The 22,940-nt window shown below is 40.3% G+C and overlaps 1 protein-coding gene across 6 annotated transcripts in view; it reads right to left on the bottom strand.

The window, feature by feature from the left end:
* DMD (dystrophin) overlaps positions 1 to 22,940 on the bottom strand; it is a 3,436,004-nt gene that overhangs the window by 750,956 nt on the left and 2,662,108 nt on the right. For all 6 annotated transcript variants that reach the window (XM_077482558.1, XM_077482560.1, XM_077482557.1 and 3 more), the window contains one exon: positions 21,918 to 22,186. In XM_077482558.1, the coding sequence (XP_077338684.1) occupies positions 21,918 to 22,186 (269 nt within the window). The remainder of the gene's footprint in view (positions 1 to 21,917; positions 22,187 to 22,940) is intronic.

The following is a 22,940-nucleotide window of genomic DNA, read 5'->3' as shown; positions in this document are numbered from 1 at the left end:
GAAGCCTGTAAAGTCTGCGGCGCCCGTGGCTACCTGAGGCGACAAAGAAGATGCCGACAGAATGAACATTGATATGCCATTCCAATTCCTGAGAAATTCATCCCACACTGACAAATCCACTATTGCTGCTGTGTCTAGCCTAGGAATTTGGTTGGGATCTTGCTCCTGCGAGAGGAAACTAAGAGGCGTGAGATGAAGAACCGCCCCTTAGGAATGATCCTCATGGTGAAATCAAGCATGCCCAGCTGTCTGTTTCTGTCTCTTGTTTTTCTAGTACCAAATTTAAATTTGGTGGCAAAATAATATAAGCCTTTCCACTTGATCCCTATGCCATCGCTAGAGGGGTGGCTCGTTGCGCAGTAATTTGAAAGCATCTGAAATGTCTGTTTTGGTCCACCAAGCACTTACTTCTATACTAACAATGGCTTGAATGGCTAGGTTGACTGACGAATGCTTAAGGAAGAATTCTTCTGAGGGTATTAGGGAAATCAAACATGGGATGTGAGAACATTGAAGCGTGGACAAATCATACACTAACAACGTTTATTAGAATACATGCCCTCGACAAGTCTAATAAAGCTGACTCTCCAGATGTTGAAAGGTGACTTGGAAAAGGGGCGTTCATGTACCCCTTGTCCAGTTTGGTTTGTAACAAGATGCCGATGGCTGACTCGTCAGTGGCAGCTGAGAGTAGGTTCTTGCAGTCGTGTGCGGCAGCGTGATGAGGCCGGTGTGGAATGCTGAGGTGCATCCCTGCACAAGGAAGGTGGCCAGGGAGGGAGTCGGGTGGGAGTATAGGTAGAACCCAAGCCACCGACATGCATGCAGACTAGTCATGATGTATTTAGCTGCTTAATGCTGCCCGTGACTTTGGGATGTGCTTTATGGCATGAGAGGCAAACATGAAGGAGCTTACAGTGAGTGTAGTTGCAAGTCCCGATCCTTTTTTGGTCGAAGCTCTGGGAGATTGCATGCCGCCACTTCCTGAACCCGCAGAGGGTGACAGCAGGGCGGAGGCGAAGTCTTCGCTGTCGGCCTGCGACCTGGCTTCAGCTAAAAGACAAGGAGGGAAGAATGCATATGTTCAAGATAAGTTGCAAAGGTAGAAGGGGACAGATGTGTTGGGTAGGTAAGATAGAAAAGAAGGAGGGAAATGAGAAGGACAGAAAAAGGAACAACAGGTGTAGTGAAAAAGCCGGTTTGTGCACGAGTGCTGTTAAGTGGAAATTTAGAAAACTCAAAAGAATGCGTGAGCCAGGAGGTGACTGGCCAGGTAACCAATAGCTCAGGAGTCCATCTGTGCTCGGCGCAGACTAGTGAACCCGAGCCCCCAGGGCGTACTGGGGTAGGGAGCTGCAGTCTGGTATTCTAAGTAGGAATGTTGCGATCTGTAGCTTATTGATGTATGTTCGGCCTGCTAATGCTTGCACTGCCAGCAAGCTTGACGTTGCGCGACCTTGTCTGTGTGGTGAAGGATCTCGCTTCGAAAACAGAGTGAAGTACACAGAAGTATGTGAAAGTTACTAATGAAACAGGAGCAATTCGAATCATGTATTTGAAGTAAAATATGTTGTGAAAGAGAGCTTAAGGGAAATGCAAGGGAGGATCCCTTGTACTATGTACCTGACTCAATGCCCTAGCTGTGAAGTCCTGGTTGGGATCAAGAACTGGGTCGACAGGGAACCTGTAGTAAGGTGACATAGGAAATTGATTAAAAAGGGGGGTTGCAAAGAGCTGTTTGGGGCATGGCTGGCCCCCCCTGGTGAAGGTGTGAGCCCTGGTTGTCCTCAGTGTGTGTGTTTTTTTTTATGAACACACTTTTTCATACCGTCCAAACCTGGTTTCTATGAAGCAGTGAGAATGAGGCAAGGGATTTACGACATGAGGTGACGACAGTTTTACGAATGGGGAACATGATAGATAATGGTTTGAATGCATGAAATGATATCTGCTACGAATCAGTTTGTAAAGAGAGATGACTCCGATACGAATTGGTTATAAATGTATGAAATGAATCCGATACGAATCGGTAGCAAGTAAGATGCAAATTGGTTTTACAGTGTATGCCACCCCTAGCTCTGAAACCGAACACAACAAACCACCCCACCCCTCAGGCTAATCAAGGTGCAGGCAAGGCACCAGGTGGGTCTAATTACCACCTCAATCAGCCACAGAACCCGTACAAGCAATACACCCTCATCTCCAAATGGATGAGACGGCAACCCCATGGGCAGTGAATCCTATAAGCAGTGAAGCCCATGTCGAGTGATATCGGACAATGACCAACAGCACCTCGAAGGCTTGGATTTACAAATGAATCGCATGTTTGCAGACGAGATGAAAAAGAAGGTAGAAGAACCTATGAACGTACTATGCCTGTGCCATATGATGTTGGGACATGAGCGACACCAAACTCAACAACAGGTTTTTTAATAAAAGGGATGTGGGATAGGAAGCATAATGAATCACAAGATTGCACGTTACGAAAAGTTTGGAATCCTACCTGCAACAGTAAGCCGGAACCGCCGACAAAGACCACGAATGGAGAAGCCGTGACGGACTTGTGATCGAATGTACAGACTCACGAACATGAGGTGAGTTTAACGAGTCAGCCTAGTGACATGTAGTACCATGCACTGGAACCGACAAAGACAAGCGTGGGTGGTCTGCTTAAATAACCCCCAGCTCCTCCCATAATTTCAGACCACCATACTGGCCTTCATATATATATATATATATATATATATATTTTTTTTATGTTAAAGTGGATGTAAATCCCCACATATACCCAGTGCAGTGAACAGTATCAGATACACAGAGATGAAATAAATCTCCCTACATAAGTTTTACATGTATATCTGCTGTCTTCATCTTGCTATATTGCTTAGAATTCTTACATCGGGTAAGAATTTTCACTTCCTCATTCAACAGTAGGAGTCCTTCTGACATACTTTGTGTGACAGCTGATTGGAGGAAAGACACACACCCCCTCCACATTGGCAGAAGAAGGAAAATGCTTTCAGAGTGTTTTTGCAAGTCAAGCTGTCTGCTAATCTATTTATAGCAACCTACCATGACACACATTCCAGGCTGCTGCCTCAGAGAACTTATCAAATGTTATCAGGCTGATAACCACAAACACACAGGACACAGTGCTTGGAAGAGAGATAACAAAACACTGCATATATATATGTGCCCAGCTCAAATTTTTTATCGGGTTTACATCCACTTTAAAATGTTACTAAATCTAGGTCTCTGAATTCACTATATCTGGTCTCCCACAGTGCACAGAACATAGAAATGCAATTATTTTAGTAATTCTAAACCATTTCTCTTTAGCAGTATTGTAAGTGAACTATTGTAATACGCCCGGTGCATCACACGTACACATACGCACATGCGCATGGTCATGGTGGACAGCAGATTCCCAAATGCGCGTGTATGGGCCCAACAGACTGCGTGCACGTCCCTAGTCCCAATTGGCACCAAACGGCCTTTTTAAAGGGTGCTCTGACTCCTGAACAGTGCTGACTGGTCTTCAGCTGTGTCCTGATATCCTGAATCCTGTTTATACCTTACTTGATACCTTTTGCTGAACTTGGCTTTCCTTGACCCTGCCCTTCGACTCTGTTATATTCCTGATTACCGGTTCCTGATCCCGGCTTACCATTTGACCTGGCTTCTGTTTAACGCCTTGGTACTTTACTGCAAGCCGGCTACCAAACCCGGCTATCCTTGTGACCTGGCTCCTGTACCCTGCTTGGCTTAGTGCCTGTGCTGGCTGCCTGTAATCCCAGTTTCATTTGGTCCAGTATACTTCTGTCCCCAGACTACAGTAAATTCCGGCAAGCCACGTAACCTGAACCTGCAAGCTGGCTGGAGTTCCCCTTTAACATTGGCTGATCTACTGAGCATTATTCCAGTTTCTTACTTGATGTTCTGCCTGAACCACCAAGCCTACAACTCCACCTGCAAACTCTTCAAGCAACACTTACAGGCACTCCTGTTCCTCCTGACCCCCAGCCACCATCTGTACCTTCAGTGGGGCTTGGGCTGGAGATACAAGAGAGGCCGACCTCATCATATCAGACTCCTACCAGGCACGTGACAAGTATATAGCAGTCTTGTGACCGGCCGAGCACTGATTAAAGCTTGTAGGAGGAGTTATCATTCCCCGTTAAATGTCCTATGAGGCTGCATGACTCCTGACCCTCTGTCTGGACAGTGTCGATTGGCCCAGAGCAGATCACATACACCCTCCAAATGAAACACCTCTCTAGCAATACACACCAAACTAAACATGTGCAGAGTGCCCCCAAGGTTCTGTACTATCAGGAGATGGATTGGGGACTGTGGAAGAAGGGGATGATAAGACTGACTTTTTACACAATTCTAAAGATGAATCCCTTAGGTTCCACAGTCAGTACAACAAGCATGCCTTGCTGCATATACAGACTGATTTTACTGATGTGGGTTTAGTAACACTTTAAGTACATGCAGTGTTGCATAAAATGTAACACTTACAGGTATTTATTAACCTTTACAGAGGTCACCGTACTCCCTCTGGCAATACCTTCCTTGAGGCGGTGGATCAGAGGTGTTACAGTCATTAAAACCTGGGGCCTGTGTAGGCTGTGGCTCACAAATACCTGAAATAGATCATTCTCTGCTGCAGTCCCTCGCATTGTGAATTATCAAAAAGTTGCAATATTACAGCCTTTTGTAATTAGGAGAGGATTCTTCTTGCTAGCAGCAGATGAGGAAATTATATCAGCCTAGGCAAGTTTTTAAAGTAATTCTACAGTCACATCATACACTTTTATTTTATAACATCAACATTGCCATAACAATACAAACAATAGTTATATTTGGCAATCCAATACAAGCTTACTTGAAAAATATCCTTTCATGTTGTGAGTGCTGCCTGTCTGCTGGCCATCTCTTTCCACAGCTTCCTGGATTTGCTGCATGATTTGTAGCTTCTCCTCTGTTGTTTACTTAAAATTTCTAAGGACTACATATCCCAATGCACTTTGCTACCTGCAAGCAGTGCTTCCTGAAACTCCACCTTTCAGAACCTCTGTAGTTCAGAAGGCAGGCTCTATGAAATGTGTGATACAGCAGTACATACTAACAGGCCATAGTGAATACATGTCATAGAATTCAAGAAAAAGTAAATGTACAAACTTCAGGATCATTCAAATAAACAGGAATGGGATAGAAATAATTGGAATACAAAGTGGAAACGAATATATAATGTGAAATGTTGGCCATAGATATGTTTTTATGTTAAGCTATAAAAAATACTGTGCTGTATTTTGGGACATATTAGGAGACTGTACGTGCAGACTTCTAACGTTACTGAAAGGTCTACTTTAATGTAGTTAACATGTTTAGCATCACCAAATCCATCAATGCTTTAATGAATGTTTAGAACGTTTCACATTAGCCTGTTTACCCTCTAATTTCCTAAAATTTTTATGCAAATATAACTTTTAGGAATTATTTACTAGAATGCATATAAGCCATAGAAGGTAGCTTATACAGTTGGAAGACAACATACAAATGCCATACAGATATTGCCCGAGGTGGAAATCAAATGCAAAGGTCGGCTTTATGTCATTCTTTACAAAGATGGAAATCAAATGTTGAAGGCCACGTTATTAGAATGTCTATACCAAGGGGCCCCTTTCAGAAATGTTTGTTTTTTATTTTACCTAATTCTTTAATTCACAAAATTCTTATTGTAAACATTCTGAAACTCAGAAAACAATATTTCATTACATAAAGCATCTCTGGATAAAATCCAAGTTTACCCAAAGTAAACATCTCCCATCTTGCAGTACACTTCAAATATAATATTGATGGTAAAGTAGCAAAGACATGTTACGCTATATCAATAGGTATTGGAAAAGCTGAAAGCAGAGCATGCTATTTCACTATTTATCCCCTTACATCTTAGCTGAATCTTTTCATTTCAGATACAGCATCATTCAGATTGGAGTATGACAGATTTTCTTCATAAAAAGCTTTCATTTTTAGTATGAACGGCTGAATGCCAGAAGGAGATTTACCAAGAGCTACCAGCTTGTTTTAAACCTGGTTTCATTTTCTCTTTTAACTCTAGTTTTAAGGCAATCTGCACATCTCCAAATGCCTGACTGTACTTGATGTGCTATGTTTTAAGGCAGAATCGAAAGAAACAGTGTAGCTGTACTGTAGATGGAAACAAAGGCTGAACTCAAAGTCTCTGCTAAGCTCATTCAAGGGCTGGTGTTACTGACTTCATTATTTTATGGACCTGTTTCCCAGCACTAAAGAAAAATATCACAAATGGCTATATTGCTGTCTACAAGATATATGTTATCAATCTGCAATCTCATCATCTTCTTAGCCATTAATCACCTTATTCCCTACACTAACAACAAACCCACACAAAACAGTAAAGTGACCTTATCATGTGGACACAAAAATAGTAACCATGCCGCTAGGAAAAAAAGCAGTTTAATACTAACTTGCTGTCTGAAGATTCTTTTGCATCTAATGCTGCGTACACACCAGCGGAATGTCCGACAGAAAAAGTCAGACGGAAGCTTTTCATCGTATATTCCTATTGTGTGTATGCCTCATCTGACTTTTTTTTTTCAAAAATTCTGATGGACCTAGAAATAGAACATGTTCTAAATATTTCTGATGGAACCAATTCCTATTGGGAAAACCCGCTTGTCTGTATGCTGTTCCGATGTACCAAAAATGGCGCATGCTCTCAAGCAAGTACGAGATGGAAGCTATTGGCTACTGGCTATTGAACTTCCTTTTTTTAGTCCCGTCGTACATGCTGTACATCACCGCGTTCTTGACGATTGGACTTGTGTGTTCGTGTGTACGCAAGACAGTTTCAGTGGAATTCTATCGGAAAACCGGTTGTGTGTACAGGGCATAACACTTCCAGAGGTCCCAGATGCCTGTCCCCTCTTCTGTGCTTCCTCCTGCAACCCTTATGTCACTACAGGACAATAAAGCTGAATTCAAGGAATTCAGATCTTTTGTAAAAAGTGCAGGAACAATATGAATCAAGTCCAAGGAAGCGTATTACATCTCCTGGTCTTCTCTATTCATTTTAGTGTTTAAAAGGCCTAACTGCACTGCTCAGCACTCAGGAAAAATGAAGTTCCCTAAGAAAAAAATATATAGAATATATATATATATATATATATATATATATATATATTATGTACAGTAGCTCACAAAAGTGAGTGCACCCCTCACATTTTTGTAAACATTTTATTATATTTTTCATGTGACAACACTGAAGAAATGACACTTTGCTACAATGTAAAGTAATGAGTGTACAGCTTGTATAACAGTGTAAATTTGCTGTTCCCTCAAAATAACTCAACACATAGCCATTAATGTCTAAACTGCTGGCAACAAAAGTGTGAACACCCCTAAGTGAAAATGTCCAAACTGGGCACAATGTGTCAATATTTTGTGCGGCCACCATTATTTTCCAGCACTGCCTTAACTCTCTTGGGCATGGAGTTCACCAGAGTTTCACAGGTTGCCAATGGAGTCCTCTACCACTCCTCCGTGATGACGTGGTGGATATTAGAGACCTTGCTCTCCTCCACCTTCCATTTGAGGATGGCCCACAGATGCGCAATAGGGTTTAGGTCTGGAGACATGCTTGACGGCCAGTCCATCAACTTTACCCTCAGCTTCTTTAGCAAGGCAGTGGTCATCTTGGAGGTATGTTTGGGGTCATTATCATGTTGGAATACTGCCCTGCGGCCCAGTCTCCGAAGGGGGGGATCATGCGCTGCTTCAGTGTGTCACAGTACATGTTGGCATTCATGATTCCCTCAATGAACTGTAGCTCCCCAGTTCCGGTAAAACTCATGCAGCCCCAGACCCTTCCACCACCATGCTTGACTTTAGGCACATTTTCTGTGTACTCCCCACCTGGTTGCCGCCACACATGCTTGACACCATCTGAACCAAATACGTTTATCTTGGTCTCATCAGACCACAGGACATGATTTCAGTATGCCATGTCCTTAGTATGCTTGTCTTCAGCAAACTATTTGCAGGCTTTCTTGTGCATCATCTTTAGAAGAGGCTTCCTTCTGGAAAGACAGCCATGCAGACCAATTTGATGCAGTGTGCTGTGTATGGTCTGAGCACTGACAGGCTGACTCCCCCACCCCTTCAACCTTTGCAGCAATGCTGGCAGCACTCATACGTCTATTTCCCAAAGACAACCTCTGGATACGACACTGAGCACATGCACTCAACTTCTTTGGTCAACCAAGGTGAGGCCTGTTCTGAGTGGGATCTGTCCTGTTAAACCGCTGTATGGTCTTGGCCACCATTCTTCAGCTCAGTGTCAGGTTCTTGGCAATCTTCTTGAAGCCTAGGCCATCTTTATGTAGAGCAACAATTCTTTTTTTCCGATCCTCAGAGAGTTCTTTGCCATGAGGTGCCATGTTGAACTTCCAGTGAACAGTATGAGAGAGTGAGAGCAATAACACCAAATTTAACACACTTGCTCCCCATTCACATCTGGGACCTTGTAACAGTAACGAGTCACATGTTACAGAGGAGGAAAATGCCTAATTGGGTCCAATTTGGACATTTTCACTTGGGGTATACTCACATTTGTTGCCAGTGGTTTACACTTAAATGGCTGTGTGTTGAATTATTTTGAGGGGACAGCAAATTTACACAGTTATACGAACTGTACACTCTACTTTACATTGTAGCAAAGTGTAATTTCGTCAGTGTTGTCACATGAAAAGTTATAACAAAATATTTACAAAAATGCGAGGGTTGTACTCACTTTTGTGAGATACTGTTATGACATAAGTCTATGTACATAAAATCAGCTACTAAATAATATAGAAATATAAACGTAAGTAAAAAAAAGTATGACCAGCATTCACATGTAAAAACATATGAAAAATCGGTAGTTTGTTGATAGGTGATGAGACAGTTCAAATGACTTCAACAGAGAGAAGTCATGATGACAAAACACATCAGGGCATGACCTTACGGTGACCAAAAGGGATGTGTGCGTGTCCCTACCAGGAATGGGAAGCAGAGGGGAAGGGTGGGCAAGGCTGCTGTGTGTGCCTCTCTCTCCTCCTCTCTTCTCTTACAGCCCCAAGTGTCAGTGTATGCTCCGGCAGAGCCAAAAATCTGTCAGATATAAGTAAAAGAGGTTCTGGATATGTCATGCACCTCATTGGACTTAACTCAAAATGTACCTGCTTTTTACAAAGCAGCAGATTTCCTGGAATTCAGCTTTAAGGCCACTGGAAGGTTCCATAGAACACAGCGGCGGAAAGGTGGAAGTGTGCTAGTATTATTTCATAAATACATAGGAGATCAGCAGCATGGCCATCAAGACAGGCAAGTAGTAAACAACTCTTTTTTCAGGCAGAGTGGTTTATTCTTTTGTCCACACGATAGAGTTGTTTTAAGAAAGCTGACCTAGAGGTGTATTACTTGCGAGTTGGGAACTCAGGTTTGGGGAAGGAATTTTCCTGTGGTATTAGTTTGACTGTGTGGTCACATACTGTACATCTAATGTAGCTCATGAATAACTCAGAAAAATTAAGTGGCTAATCTAAAGCACTTTTTTGGTAACTTTACATATCTGCGTTTATTAAATTTCTAATATGTCACAAGTCATTGCTACACTATCAATTTTGAAAAAAAAACTGTACTTCTTATCATTAAAAAGCAGTCCATAAGCTCCGTTCAAGTGAATTTGTCTAGGCTGAGCTGATGTCATCAGTCTACTACAGGCAGGATTATGCATTTTCTCAGTTTCCTCCAGTGAGTAGACTACAAAAATTTCATTTTGGGTAGCAGAAAAGGGCTGATTTGTGTCATACATTGTGAACACAGAAACTTAATGCCACGTACACACAACCGGACTTTCCAGCAGAAAAGGTCAGATGGAATCATTCCATCGGATATTACGATCATGTGTGGGCTTCATCTGACTTTTTTCTTAAAAAATTCAGACGGACGTAGAAATAGAGCATGTTTCAAATCTGTTCGATGGGATACATTTCTATCGGGAAAACCATTTGTCTGTATGCTGGTCCAACTGACCAAATACAACACAAGGGCAGTTATTGGCTACTGGCTATTGAACTTCCTTTTCTAGTCCCATCGTACTTCATCACGTTCATGTGTGGGCAAGTCTGTTCAGTCAGAACTCCATCGGGAAGACCGTCGGACATTTTCTGCTGGAAAGTCCGGTCTTGTGTACGCGGCATCAGAGGTACCAAGATTACATGATTGTATCACTTCCGTTTGGCATCTTGTTGATGCTTGAACAAAGCTGAGAGTAACCTTCTGGGGAAAAAGGAGGATGGAAGCATTTGTCATGGGGGTTACAGATAATGTACAATGCTTGGTTTGTTTCTGTGTGTTTACATGATATATTATGTTTCTTATTGCAACCCACAAATGACATAACACTCATTAACACATGTGTGTTAACCTTCATAATGGACAACAAAAGATAAATGTAAATCAAATTACTACAATATTATGTAAGCTATATCATGCAAACCCCTAATTTCAGATTTACCCATATATGTGGCAGCATGGTGTGGGCTAACATTGCCACACACATGTGTACAGCTGGAGTTCTTGGGAGCATGCTTACTCGGCACTCCCAGCACAGTAACCAAGCTGTCACAGACAGCTCCCAGTCACTTCTTATTATTGGGAGCCAGTAGGATGGGCTCCTGTTCACACGATCACTGTGACAGCCAATCACAGTGATCATATAATAGTGAAGTCTATGTAACATCTCTGGCAGTATATACTTTTCAAGGGCTGGTTTCCGCCAGCTGGAAATGGTTACTGTAATTTTCAAAGTTGCTTTTCGTATTTTTAATTATTACTTGGTAATCTTAACCATTAACACATTTGTTCAGGCATATTCTATTATGAGGGAATGGCTTTCTCCTAATTGTGCTCTCTTATTTAAAAAAAACAAAAAAAAAAACAGGGCAGAAGCAGGTCCTATGGCATAAAAAAATTAACTTGTATAAATGTATAACGTTTTTCTCCTTACCATGCCCAAACCTACTTTTGTTGGCAATGCGATGATTGCTATATCCAAACACACCCACTGCAGGATCCTTGCCATGTCTCACAAATAAAGTATATCAAGAAGTTTGTAACAACCACCAATCACATTCAAAGTTGCCTGGGAAGCTGACTGTTATTAGTGATAAAGGAAGCCAGGAGAGAGAAAGTTAGCATAAGCTTCAAGAAGTACCCCTGCAAGGTGTTATTTTTATTCCTAGAGAGGGTCCCAATAAACTCACTTTAGGGTGAGCTGAGCTTTCTAGCTTTAGCATAACTGCAGTGTTTGCCAAATATGATTAGTAGCTTAATGACGGCTTTCATTGGTTAAATAAACATGCACTTTAACTGTAAGCAATTTGTCTATGAATAATCTATTTATTAGTATTTAATACAGGTACTTTTATAGAGCTGTACATTTATGCAGCACTTTACACATACACTATACATTCACATCAGTCCTTGCCCTTAAATTGGAAGTAAACCCTCCTATAATTTTCAGCCAAGGAAGCTGCCATCTTGACCTCTGTTTAATCTTCATCTACCATGTTGTTGCACATGTGATCAGTTATGACACCAGCCATTGGATGGTTTAACAGTTTGGTTGAGAGCACAACCAATGTGGCAGTTATATTTCTGGCATGCCGGGAATGTAACTGTTTTTTTTAAAACTGTTAATTTAATGGGTTTACTTCCACTTTAAGGAGCTTACAACCTAAGGTCCTGAACACACAATTATACATACTAGGGCCAATTTAGGCAGGCTCAGATTAACCTACCAGCATGTTAGAGTGTGGGAGGAAACCAGGGTACCCAGAGGAAACTCATGCAGACACAGGGAGAACATGCAAACTCCAAGCAGATGGTGTCATGGTCAGGATTTGAACCCACAACCCTTTTTGCTGATAGGTGAAAGTGCTATCCACTATACCACTGTGCTGCCCATAACACAGTATATGTATCAGTAAATGTATTATGCCAGTGTGGACAAACTGTCATATCTACTCTGAATATATGTCCTGAAGAATAAGCTTTTACAGCAGCTACTTACAAGCTACAGTGAACAAGCAGAAACCATTTATACTGAGCAGACACACCTTCACAGAGAAGATAGGGAATTCCCAAAGGTCTCTCTATCTTTCTATTTTATCTTCTGAAAATAGGTTTCGGTGTGTTCAGAATTCAATAGAGAGCACACACAACTTCTGCCATTTTATAGCAATTTTTTTACATACTCTTTAAACATTAAATACAGGAAAATACATTTTCCACCCATCTTACATTTCCCCTATCCACCGCAAGCAAATATACTTTCTTTAAAAAGGTAATTGAGGTCTTACAGATATCAGGTGAATAATAACAATGTGCAGATGTAGGGATGAGTTTTAACTCTAATTCAACAAACTGTCAAAAAAAGACATTCTGCACAGCTGATGCCTTAGGGGCCACGTAACATATACTGAAAATGTTATTAAAGGGCACTGCAATATGTACAGTATGTATAAAGTCATTAAACATAACTACTGTGAGAGTGTTAGTCTATTTTCACATCCATATATCGATATTACTTACATTTGAAAAATATTAACCATTTCCCGCTTGCAATTACTTGCACTTACTCCCTATAATTTGGGTGAGATGTGACTGCTGGACATATTATATTTCCAATTTGACAATAGCACAGCTAATTGCTATTTTCCTTTAAATCCATGCATTGGGAATGGTCTGAAAGTGCCCATAGGCATGTGGATTGTCACCTGATCTGGTTGCATTTGGCCAGATAGGTAACAATGATGTCACTTTTTTGTGACTTTAAAAATATCAAATAGTACATATGGCTGGGATTACAAAGGTGATAAGTTAAAAACCTACCTCTGTAGAACAGGGAATTTCCCAGTGAGTCTCCTCAAATGGTGGACTCATGGATGGAAGTCTCACTACAGGGAGACTAGAAGATGCTTAGAACTCCAGAGGCAGATAGTTCTATATGGGCTGTGCTTTGCTTTCTGGAACTGAGGCTGCTGGGACTTGTAGTTATGTATTGCCTGTGGTGCTTTCTGGCCACTGGGACTCCCCTTTTTTTCTATGTTGTAGACCTTTTTCTGTGGGATTCAATTGCTGCCATAACCTTTGGAGGTCCAAGACTTCAGCCAGGCCTCCAGAATCTTCCCTCCTGCTTGACCCAGAGCATCTTCCCAGTGCCATGTGCCCCTGATCATCCCTTGCCCCTGCTGTGATTGGCCCTGCTACCTGGTGAACCTGAATCTGTGAGAAGGTCACTCCAAAACTCAGTCTTTTCCTGGACCCAGCATCTTCCCCAATCAGGACTCTTGTTATTTTCTGCTCTTTGCCCTCTGACCCTTGTGCTTCCCTGCTGCCTGGGTGCACTCCAAGCTTTGGCTATATTCACAGAACCTGCCCTTTCTGCTTCTCTGGATTCAAGAGTCTTTGGTGCCCACTTTGACCCTTCACGTGCTGCTGGACCCTTCACAATCATCAGAAGCCATAAGTGTGTGTAGTCATCTCTCATGCCCTGTGATCCCTGCCCATTGATCTGTGTGCCTTGGATTGCTGCCATGTAAACAGCTTTATCCTGTGTTTACTGCCCTGCCTCCATACTATTTATCCCTTGTTCTCGCTGGATTTCCCCTTGTGCCCCTGAACTTGCTGTTTTTTGTATCATATCGCCATTCAGGACTCACCCTGTGGACCATTTCTCCATGCTGTGCATATTGTTGCCTCGTAGATTATTTCTCTATTCTGTGCCATAATAGTACCCTGTGAATTATTTCTCTTTGCAGTGCCCAGTTGCTGCCCCTTCCTGTGCATCCAAGTTCCTAGTTCATTGCACATGGTATCAAATACATGAACAAAATGAATCTAATTGGTCTTTAAACTGCAACACAATGAAAATAAAGCTATAGAATCAGACCAAGGAATTAAAACAACCGTATAAATTGTAAAATATCTATTGTTAACTTAGTACAGTTCTCTGTAGGCAAAACCCAAGTTTTAGGTTTAATTTTCCACCTTGATGTTTTCCTGATGTAAAAGGAAATTGGAATTCTACCTAATTTAGCTTTTACCAATCATGAAGAGGCCAACAGAATTTAATAAAGAACTTATAAATAGAAGTGGGACAGCCTAATTCATATTGATTGTAGACTTTGATGCAGACAGCAGGAGTGCAGATAAAAACTAAAAAAAAAGTTCTTATATAGACTTCAAAGCATGCTAAGCAGTTGTCTGCAGCAATTATATTCTGATAGTTTCTACAAAGCCTGAATCACTGTGGGAATGAACAGTAGACAAGCCTCTGTTTATGCAAGCAGATGTTCCCTCCAATGTGCAAAGAGGTAAGCCTTCTTACCGTCATTGATGTTCTTAATATGCAGCCATCTGTATAGGTAGATACACTTTTCTTTTTAAAAATAGTTTTCAATACCACACACACTTCTATCTTTTATTAACCACTTGCCAACCGCTGTATGCCAATATATGTTGGCACAATGCCAGCGGTGGGCAAATGGACATACCTGTATGCCCCCTTTAATTGTCAGGTTTAGCGGGAGCACGAACTCCCGCCACGCGTACAGCGTGACCATGCCCACGGGACACGCGGACTCAATATCCATGGTATCACGACGATCGTGTCATGGGTAGCCACAGAACAGGGAAGTGCCTATGTAAACAAGGTATTTCCCATTCTGCCTTGGGACATGACAGAGATCACAGATCCCTGTCATCGGGAGTCATGTGAGTTGTAGCCCATCCTCCACAGTTAGAATCACTCCCTAGGACACATTTAACCCCTTGATGGCCCCCTAGTGTTTAACCCCTTCCCTGCCAGTGTCATTTACACAGTAATCAGTGCATTTTTATAGCACTGATCACTGTATAAATGACAATGGTCCCAAAATAGTGTCAAAAAGTGTCCGATGTGTCCGCCGTAATGTCGCAGTCACAATGAAAATCGCAGATCGCCGCTATTACTAATAAAAAAAAATTAATAATTGCCATAAACCGATCTTCTATTTTGTAGACGCTATAACTTTTGCGCAAACCAATCAATATACGCTTATTGCGATTTTTTACCAGAAATATGTAGAAGAATACATATCGGCCTAAACTGAGGAAATACATTTTTTTATATATTTTTGGGGGATATTTATTATAGCAAAAAGGCAAAAAATATTGCTTTTTTCAAAATTCTTGTTTTTTTTGTTTATAGTGCAAAAAAAACCTCAAATAACACCAAAAGAAAGCTCTATTTGTGGGAAAAAAGGATGTCAATTTTGTTTGGGTACAACAGTGCATGACCGCGCAATTGTCAGTTAAATCGACGCAATGTCAAATCGCAAAAAGTGCTCTGGTCAGGAAGGGGGTAAAAATCTTCTGGGGCTGAAGCAGTTAAATAGGATATTTTTTATTTTAAAAAGAATACAAGAGGTCATAGAACATACAAAAATAAATAATTATGTTCCCTTTTCTTGTAACTTATGTAATGTGAGCACATACTAATAAATAAAAGGAAATGATAGTTATAATTGGAGCTCCTTATTGAATGGGGCCATGACAGTTGAACTCTGTCCCTAGGCAGGTCTTGGTCTTTTATTTATAGTGCATGCATATCTGTAACTAGGGAACAACTGGGAGCCACAACTAACAAGCCAATTTATGGTAGGGGAAGATTTATGTGAAACTAAGAATGTGTACCATGTAAGGTGTGCCATGATGTCACCTTGTCGGAATGAAGAGCAGGTGCTAGAAAAATGCAGATTGAGATCTTCACTTAGGGCCACCAGCCCAACATATCTTATTAGTACTGGCCAAGTGGGCAAAAGCCTTTTACCCCCCAGTCCAGTCCTCTCCTATAACAGCATTATGGACAATAACATATATAACAGATATTTTACAGCAAACAGAGCCTATAAGGAACTCCAAAGTGACCCTTTAAAGGGATGACCCTTTACATCCCTTTATTTATATACCCCTTCGAATATCTTTTTTTAATTTTTTTTTTAAAGGACTAGATTACTTATTCGGGGTATATAAATGATTGTTACACTTTCTCTATTTAAATAAAAGTAAAAACAAATATATACATTACAGAAAATATAACATTGTCCTTGCCAGTTATTATGCTAGCTAAAAGTGTCATACTGCAGATGCTACAATCAAAGCTCAGTGCTGCATTTATGACTATGACACCTATGTAATTTAATTTGTTTATTGGAGAACTCATATGAGATATACTTTACTCAACTTCGAGTTCTTCAGGCTGGTTGCGGGAATTCTGCAGTTCTTTGTGGCATATCTCCCTGGATAATCGTTACTATGTAATTCCAGCTAGGCCTTGGCCTTGAATATATTGAAGCTTTTCATCTCTTTAACATTGTGTGCATAGGGGCTCTTAAAAAACAGGAAAACTGAGCTGTTTGCAAGTATTAGTTAACTAAAAGGTATATATCATTTCTATCTTAGTATCAGAAATATGTAATTTGCAATCTGGTTGCTTTGGGTCCTCGGACATTTTTTTTGATTCTCCTCATTTTAATAATTTGAGTTTGACAGTTTATTGTGCAAAATATGGTTTTAATAAACTGGGGTTGGGAGAAAGAACGAGCAGCTTTTAAGCTTACTGTAGCAGTGCTGGAGATTTCCCTTCCCCTTTTGATGTTGAGGCAAGAGGCACTTTACTTTCTTATTTGGGTAGGCTTAAAGCATCCCATTACTACTTTATTATTTCCACCATTAAGAATGCATCTCATATATTACTATCTGCATACTGTATATTACTTATAAAGAGGTCCTTCTACCCTGCCCTAAACTACACTTACTTCCCTATTAGGTTATTGACACCGAAGGAAGTGGGAAATTCAAGTGGAGTCTCTATTGGGCTCCTATACACTGGAAATATGTCCGCCTGCTAGTGACCGGATAATATGTCAGAAGAAGCTCTAGGACAAGGTTCCCAAATATACCTGATGTTGATCCTGAGGGTCATTGGGACTAACCACGTTTCAGTAAAATGGCTGGGGTCAATAGGGGTCAGTAAATGTCTGGAGGTAAATAGGTATTCCACAAATTATGAATTTTTAAAGGGTCAGTGTCTATAAAGCCCCACTAGTTCTAAAGGTGAAGTGGCTTGTGGCGAAACAGTGTTACTCAGGGATGGATAGTCAGTTCCCAGCAAGAGCAGCCTTGCTTTGTCTCTGTCAGCTGTATTTTGTTTCTGGTTTATCAGTTTGTGTTGCATTGTTTATCTATCACCTTATACCCTTCCCCTTGTGGGAAAGATATACATGTGTGTCCACTTCCAGTACTAAGTATACTTTTCCACTTTAAATTCAGGTGGAGAGCCAGTGAGTACAACCACCTCAAAATTGATTGGAGAGTGAGTACATCCATAGCATGATAGTTGAGCCAAATAACCGATTACTGATTACTGTGTATTTACAAAAAAAAATAAAATCAGCAGTGAAACAGCCATAGTGGAAGTTGCTGATATCAAGAGGAAATGTTTACAGTATTCAAAAAATGTTTAGCATTTGTTCTATTTATTACTCCTAGTACTATTATTTAAAGTAACATTTCTTAAATTATTTTCATAAAATAAATGTTTGGGGTCAATGGACAATATGAAACATAATGAAAGCGTTGAGGAGCTGAAGTGTTTGTGGATCCCTGCTCTAGGCAAATTTTTGGTGATTAAATGTTGCCATGGATTTTGATTTGATAAGCAAAAGGTGAGCAATAACTTTTTTTTGCATTTTGGCTATCCCATTTTAGCTTTAAAATTCAAACACACAACATGTTTAGCTTCAGTGAATTTTGCTTCTCTGCTAAAATATGGCTGTTTTCACTATGAGGGTTACAGAAGTTTTTAACTTCCCACTTACACTTTTAGATGTAACAGCCCCTTTGAAGAAAAACAAAAAACAAAAAACAAAAACAAAATTGCCAGTTTGCAAGTCATTCCCTGGTGTAGAAAATGTTGCTTTAATTAATGACAATGCTAATACATGTAAATAGCCCTGGAGAATGAACTCTTTCATGCAGCAATGGAAATAACTGCATACAGAAGCACACTCTTTGCATTGTGGGTATGTAAGCAAGTTCACAGATGAAGAGCCATGAACACAACTTTTGCCTTCAGGAGGAGAAACTGCTGTTCATTTCATTTTCATTATTAGTTAAGATTTTATGCAGCTATTAGCTATAACCTTCAAGTTGTTGTCTCCTAGAAATAAGTGTCCATATGTGAATCTGTGTTAATAAATGCAATTGCTGGTTTCTTAGTTACATCTTCTCTGGCCAATGTGCCTAATCAATTTCTTTAGATGATTCTAATTCTAAGCCAGTGAGCTGAGAAAACACAAGCTGCATAGTACAGTTTCATACATCAGCAAACCGTCTACAAATCATAATCACGGCAAAAATCTCCATTCCTGTAATATGCTATAAACTAAGTTTTCTGAAACAGAAGATCATTTTATAACATTAAAAATGTTAACTTATTCTATCCCGATAAATGGGAGACATGGAAATTGCTGATTGTTTTGTATTATTAAAGTGCAAAGACCCCATCCACCAATCACAATTGTTTCTCTGATGAGAGGATTCTATTTATCATCAGTGTAATTTTTCAGCAAAGTTTGGCAAAGTTAAGTTAAAGTGGATGTAAACCCGATTTCATGAAATTTGAGCTGAGCACATATATCGGCAGTGTTTTGTTGTCTCTCTTCAAAGCACTGTGTCCCGTAGCTGTCTCCTGCTCTGTTCTTCTGTTATCAGTCTAATAACTCTGACAAGTTCTCCATCACATGTTATGAAAGTAGCCGGAGTTTTGTGTTAGGGACGATCCTATAAATAGATTAGCAGAGCCCTGAACTATTCAACGATCAGCTCTAAAAGTCTCTACCTATGAGGAGAGGGGGTGTGTGCCTTTCCTCCAATCAGATGTATTGGCTGTATGTCCAGGCTTCACTACAGTGTTAACCAGGAAGAGAAAATCTCCTAACACCATGTACACTTTCTAAATAGCATATAAAGATGAAGACAGTAGATATACATGGACAACTTATGTAGGGAGATTTGTTTTATCCCTGTGTATCATCTGAGGCTGTTTACTTCACTGGGTATATGTGAAGGTTTCACTTTAAAATAAGAACAAATTATGGCCCCCTTCAACATCCATGCAGTCTGATGCAGTGCTTCTATGCACCACAACAGCACCTGCAACTTTTGACCAACACACAGCATCACAATGCACAGTAATGCATTACAATGCATTGTGATGGGCTGTAAAGTGAATTTTGTCTAGGGATGAGTAAAAAATATAGTGTTAATAAAGGTCTTCAATGCAACAATCCCCTTTTCCCACGCCACTGTCACTCAGCATTACACCACTTACTAGTAGTCAGACTTTCAGTAGAAAATATTGTATAGTGACAGGACCTTTGCATTATTTAAAACATAGGGCAAAAAAAAAAACAATACATAACTACAACACACTTCCCTAAGTTTTCACCTAGCATACTTCAAACTGGATACCTTTTCTGCTCTGAAATTTCAGAGCATTATTAGCCCTTCTTGGTGGACCATGGAACCCTGCCTCCACCAGCATGCAGTGACTCCCAATAGCCTGCACACAGACTGTGTATAGGGAAAGGGCTCTTGGGAGATGTAGCTCTGGGCTGTGAATACAGAACTGAGCCTCCAGCAGCTGCTTCTACATTAATTCTAGAAGCCTATGTGGTGCTCATTTCTATTACTCCTGGCCTGGGGTTAAGCAGAGCAGGACTGAGCTCAGCATTTTTATAAATAAAACAAGCTTCTTGCTGCCTGCTAAACTCTCAAGTGGTCTCAATGGAACAGTGACTAAAGTGTTTTATAACAGTAATATCCTTGGTGTGAAAGCTTACTAAATGTGGTGGATGTAGTCTGTTCAATTCAACATGACTGTGTGATCCATGTATGGGTGGACATTACTTACTTCTAAGCTGCCTGTAGATAATCGATATAGAATGCACTTACATTCTTCAGTTCCCTGGAGTGCCTAAAGTATAGGTTGCAGCTCTTGAGGAAAACCTGAACACTGTCAACTGTCACCCATACTGACAGTTGCAGACAACATGAAGATCAACGATAACAATGCAGCCTCGGGCAGAGTTAACTCATGCAGGGATAACTACATTGCCCACTGGTATAGGCCTTAAGGCATTCATATGAAAAGTATAATTGTTACATGACAAAAATCATTCTATTTCAATGCAAAAAAACTAATAAAACTCAAAATAATCACATCTCATTCCATCACATAATATTGTTTGTGTGATTTGGGAAACTTTGTCCAACTTGTTGTCCTCTGCTTATATGCTGAAATACATTGATGATGAATGCTATAGCCAAAGACAAAATCATTACGTGTGCACTAAAAAAAGGACGTTCCTAGGGTCTGATCCTGGCCACAGGAATTGCTTCTTCTATTTGTATACAGCATCATATAGAAAGCAGTGTTTAATGGAGCACTGTAAATTTAAGAATTTTATGTTTAAGCCACAGCTGGAAAATTAAACACATTTTACATCTAACTGGAACTGAAGCCAGTTACTTAGTGACTATGGGGAAACCCATGCACAGATAGGGAGAATAAATAAGTTCCACATAGTGAAAGTCATCTTAAACCCTCTATCTGCTGAGTGCACACATTTACGGCCTCACTGAAGTGGGTCTTTATCCATGGTGCAGCATATGTGCATACCTGAGTTTGTGCGGGGAGCGTGCCGCTCAACACCAGATCACGTACTAACGAACTGGTTGGCCCATTTTTCGATCACCTGATCACTGTGATAGCCTCTGGTTTACTATCATAGTAGTCAGTTACTGTACAGCCCCCCTGTGTTTTTCTCTCCTCCTGGAGAAAAGTGTAAAAAAGAAAGTATTGCAGTGTAGTTAGCTGCTGGACTTCTTGGTAAGCAATACTTCCAAATTAAAGCCTTTTTTGTTTCACCAAAAAGCAATACAAATATTAATTAACTAATATACACAATGACTAGTCATTGAAGTGGTACTAAACCCAGGACCCTTCATTCGCTATATCTAGTCTCCCACAGTACATATAACATGGAAATGCAATTATTTTAGTAAATATAAACTGCTAAATACCTTTTCTCATCAGAAGTATATAGCAGTCTTGTGCCTTCTATCAGTGTCTAGCCAAGCACTGGTTAAAGCTTGTAGGAGGAGTTTCTGACGGTCCTATGAGACTTCAAGACCCCTGACTCTCTGTCTGGACAGTGCGGATTGGCCTTGTGCTAATCAAATGCATCCTCCCAAGAAAAAAAAAACTCTCTAACAATACACACCAAACTGAGCATGTGCAGCCTGACTCCATAGACTGCGTTATTTGGAAATTATCAGGGGACAGTGGAAGGAGGGGAGGATCAGAGAAGACAGGATCAAACAGCCTTTTTACGCAATGCAGAGGATTAATCTCTTAGGTTCCACAGTAAGTATAACAAACGTGCTTTACTCTATATACAGACAAATTTTACTGTTTTGGGTTTAGTAACACTTTAAGCTAATTGTTGCCAAGGTAAAAAATGCTCTGGTTCATATGGGATAAACAGGTGTCACAACTAAAGTGATTGAGCTTTTCCTAGTAATGAACAAGTAAAGTGTTAGAAATTACAGTTCTGCATTAAAATTACATTTGTTATGGAAAGTCAACAGTTTCCTAATATTTTCAGATATTTCTCATTGCTATTTATATAATATTCGGCAGCAAGCAGAGAACTGACCTTGATTTTTCCTATGTGATCTTGAAGAGAGTCAATCAGCAAATCTCCCACTGGCTGCCAGGATCCTTTCATAGCTTCTGCTTGATGCAGTTTATGGTCCAGTTCATCCATTGCATCCTGGAGTTCCTGCAGTCTTTCAAGTGCATCGTCTAATTTTCTCTGCCACTCTACTGAGCGCACATTCAACCTGTCCCACTCATTCCTTACATCCTCTACCTGCTTCTGCAGGATCCTGCTGACATTCTTGGATGGCTCTTCAGCGTGATGGTCTAAAATTGCAAACAGGGTTCATTAGCAGAAGCATTTTCCTTTTAATTAACACCGCCTTTTTGTGTCCAAATAAAAAGTGTGCTTAAATATGCTTGTTTGATCTTCCCCATAACACGGAGTAAAAGAAAATGGTAAGGTTTTTTGCCTAGGTCAAACTGACAGATAGAAAAAATCTTCATACAATAATAAATACAAATGTGTTTTTCTGAGCACTGCAACCACATTAATGCATGAAAATGAATGGAGAAACACCAGACATACAGGCATACCCCACTTTTAAGTACACAATGGGGTTTATTTACTAAAGCTGGAAAATGCAAAATCAGACTCACTTATGCATAGAAACCAATGAGCTTCCAGGTTTTATTACCAAAGCTTAATTGAACAAGCTGTGGTTAAAAGCTCATTGGTTTATATGCAGAAGTGAGCTTGATTTTTCACTTTCCAGCTTTAGTGAATAAATCCCATTGCGTACTTGAAAGTGGGGTATGCCTGTATTATTATTTTTCTGCATTCAGCTGCTCTGAAATGAACATATCTGTTTACACTGTATGTGAGACAATTGTTTCTCTAAATTTTACAGGTTTATTTAAGGGTAAAGTAGCCACTGAAAATGAATATTTGAGCCCACTGAGACCTATGCTAAAATATTAACTTATGTTTTTTCACCCTAAATTTATCACATAAATTGATGGTGTGGGAAAACGCAATTTCTTTCTAATGTTTAATTGGGCTTAAAAGTTGATTTATAGT

The sequence above is a fragment of the Lithobates pipiens genome, unplaced genomic scaffold, assembly GCF_037356315.1.
Source record: "Lithobates pipiens isolate NorthernLeopardFrog02 unplaced genomic scaffold, aLitPip1_a1.2 Scaffold_16, whole genome shotgun sequence".
Taxonomy (NCBI): domain Eukaryota; kingdom Metazoa; phylum Chordata; class Amphibia; order Anura; family Ranidae; genus Lithobates; species Lithobates pipiens.
Note: the sequence above shows the minus strand (reverse complement) of the source record. Positions and strands in the feature narration are given on the sequence as shown.